At 36.1% G+C, this 1,004-nt stretch overlaps 1 protein-coding gene across 1 annotated transcript in view; it reads left to right on the top strand.

The window, feature by feature from the left end:
- LOC106324163 overlaps nt 1-707 on the top strand; it is an 11,201-nt gene extending 10,494 nt beyond the window's left edge. Inside the window, exon 7 of the mRNA XM_013762178.1 lies at nt 385-707. Within this exon, the coding sequence (XP_013617632.1) occupies nt 385-707 (323 nt within the window). The remainder of the gene's footprint in view (nt 1-384) is intronic.
- Nucleotides 708-1,004: the final 297 nt, after the last annotated feature.

Raw genomic sequence — 1,004 nt, 5'->3', positions numbered from 1 at the left:
AATCCTGGGAGATGTGTATATTTTTATTTTTTTTTCTCCAAATTTTGCTAATCACAATTTGTACGGTTAAATATGTTTATGTGGAAAAATCTACCAGATGATTCTCCTCGGCCTAGAGGCTAAACCACATATCTTTCAAAATTGATACACTTGTCCCGACCTGGGTTTGATTCCCCTTGGAATCAGATTTTTTTTTTAACGGTTCCTTTCTAAAACAGACATCATTTATCTCAGTAACCGTTCAATAATCGAAAGGTTGCTTTCTAAACCATTTTATAGTAATCGAAGGGTTACTTTTCGTTCTATATATACAAGGGAAGATATCAGATCTCTCTTTTACTGACTTTCATTTCTTCTGTGTTTATTCTTTTCTCATTCATCAAGTTTCAATGGAAGGGTCAAAGAAGATGATGAAGCGTCCCATAAAGGAGGTTTACGGATCTGATGCTTCCGATGGTTTCAACAAAGGAAAGGCGGAAACTGTGGAACGTTACAGGGCTCTTCTTCGTTTGTCCAACGAACACAGGCTATCTGAAATTGAATGGCATCAAGCAGCCAGCAAAGCAAATTCCATTGCTTCCCAAATCGAGTTAAGTTGCCTCATTGTTAAGTTGTTCATATGCTTGATCTGTATTGGCTTCACCTTGTCTGGAAGCCGTCTCATGAAATGGAGTTGTGTCAGTCTGTGCAAGTACAACAAAAATTAGGAAGGCAATCCTAAATATGTATAACATCTTCCAAAATTACTTGACAACTCAAAAAAAGACTGAATCAAGAACTAGATAAACATTAATTTTAATTTTCGAAAAAAAAGTTACCTCATTGTTTGGAGTTTCATATGAAGTAACTCTTTGTAGTTTCTCTAGTTTTGTCACACGTTCTTTAATCTGTTTCCTGTCTTTTTCAATCAAACACAAAGGACCGTTCATGATCCTTAAATTATCTCCCACCATCTCACTGATTCTGTTGATCTTTGATTCCAAAGACTCCTCCTGATACGAAGA

Source organism: Brassica oleracea, chromosome C2 (genome assembly GCF_000695525.1).
Source record: "Brassica oleracea var. oleracea cultivar TO1000 chromosome C2, BOL, whole genome shotgun sequence".
In the NCBI taxonomy this organism is placed as follows: Eukaryota; Viridiplantae; Streptophyta; class Magnoliopsida; order Brassicales; family Brassicaceae; genus Brassica; species Brassica oleracea.
Note: the sequence above shows the minus strand (reverse complement) of the source record. Positions and strands in the feature narration are given on the sequence as shown.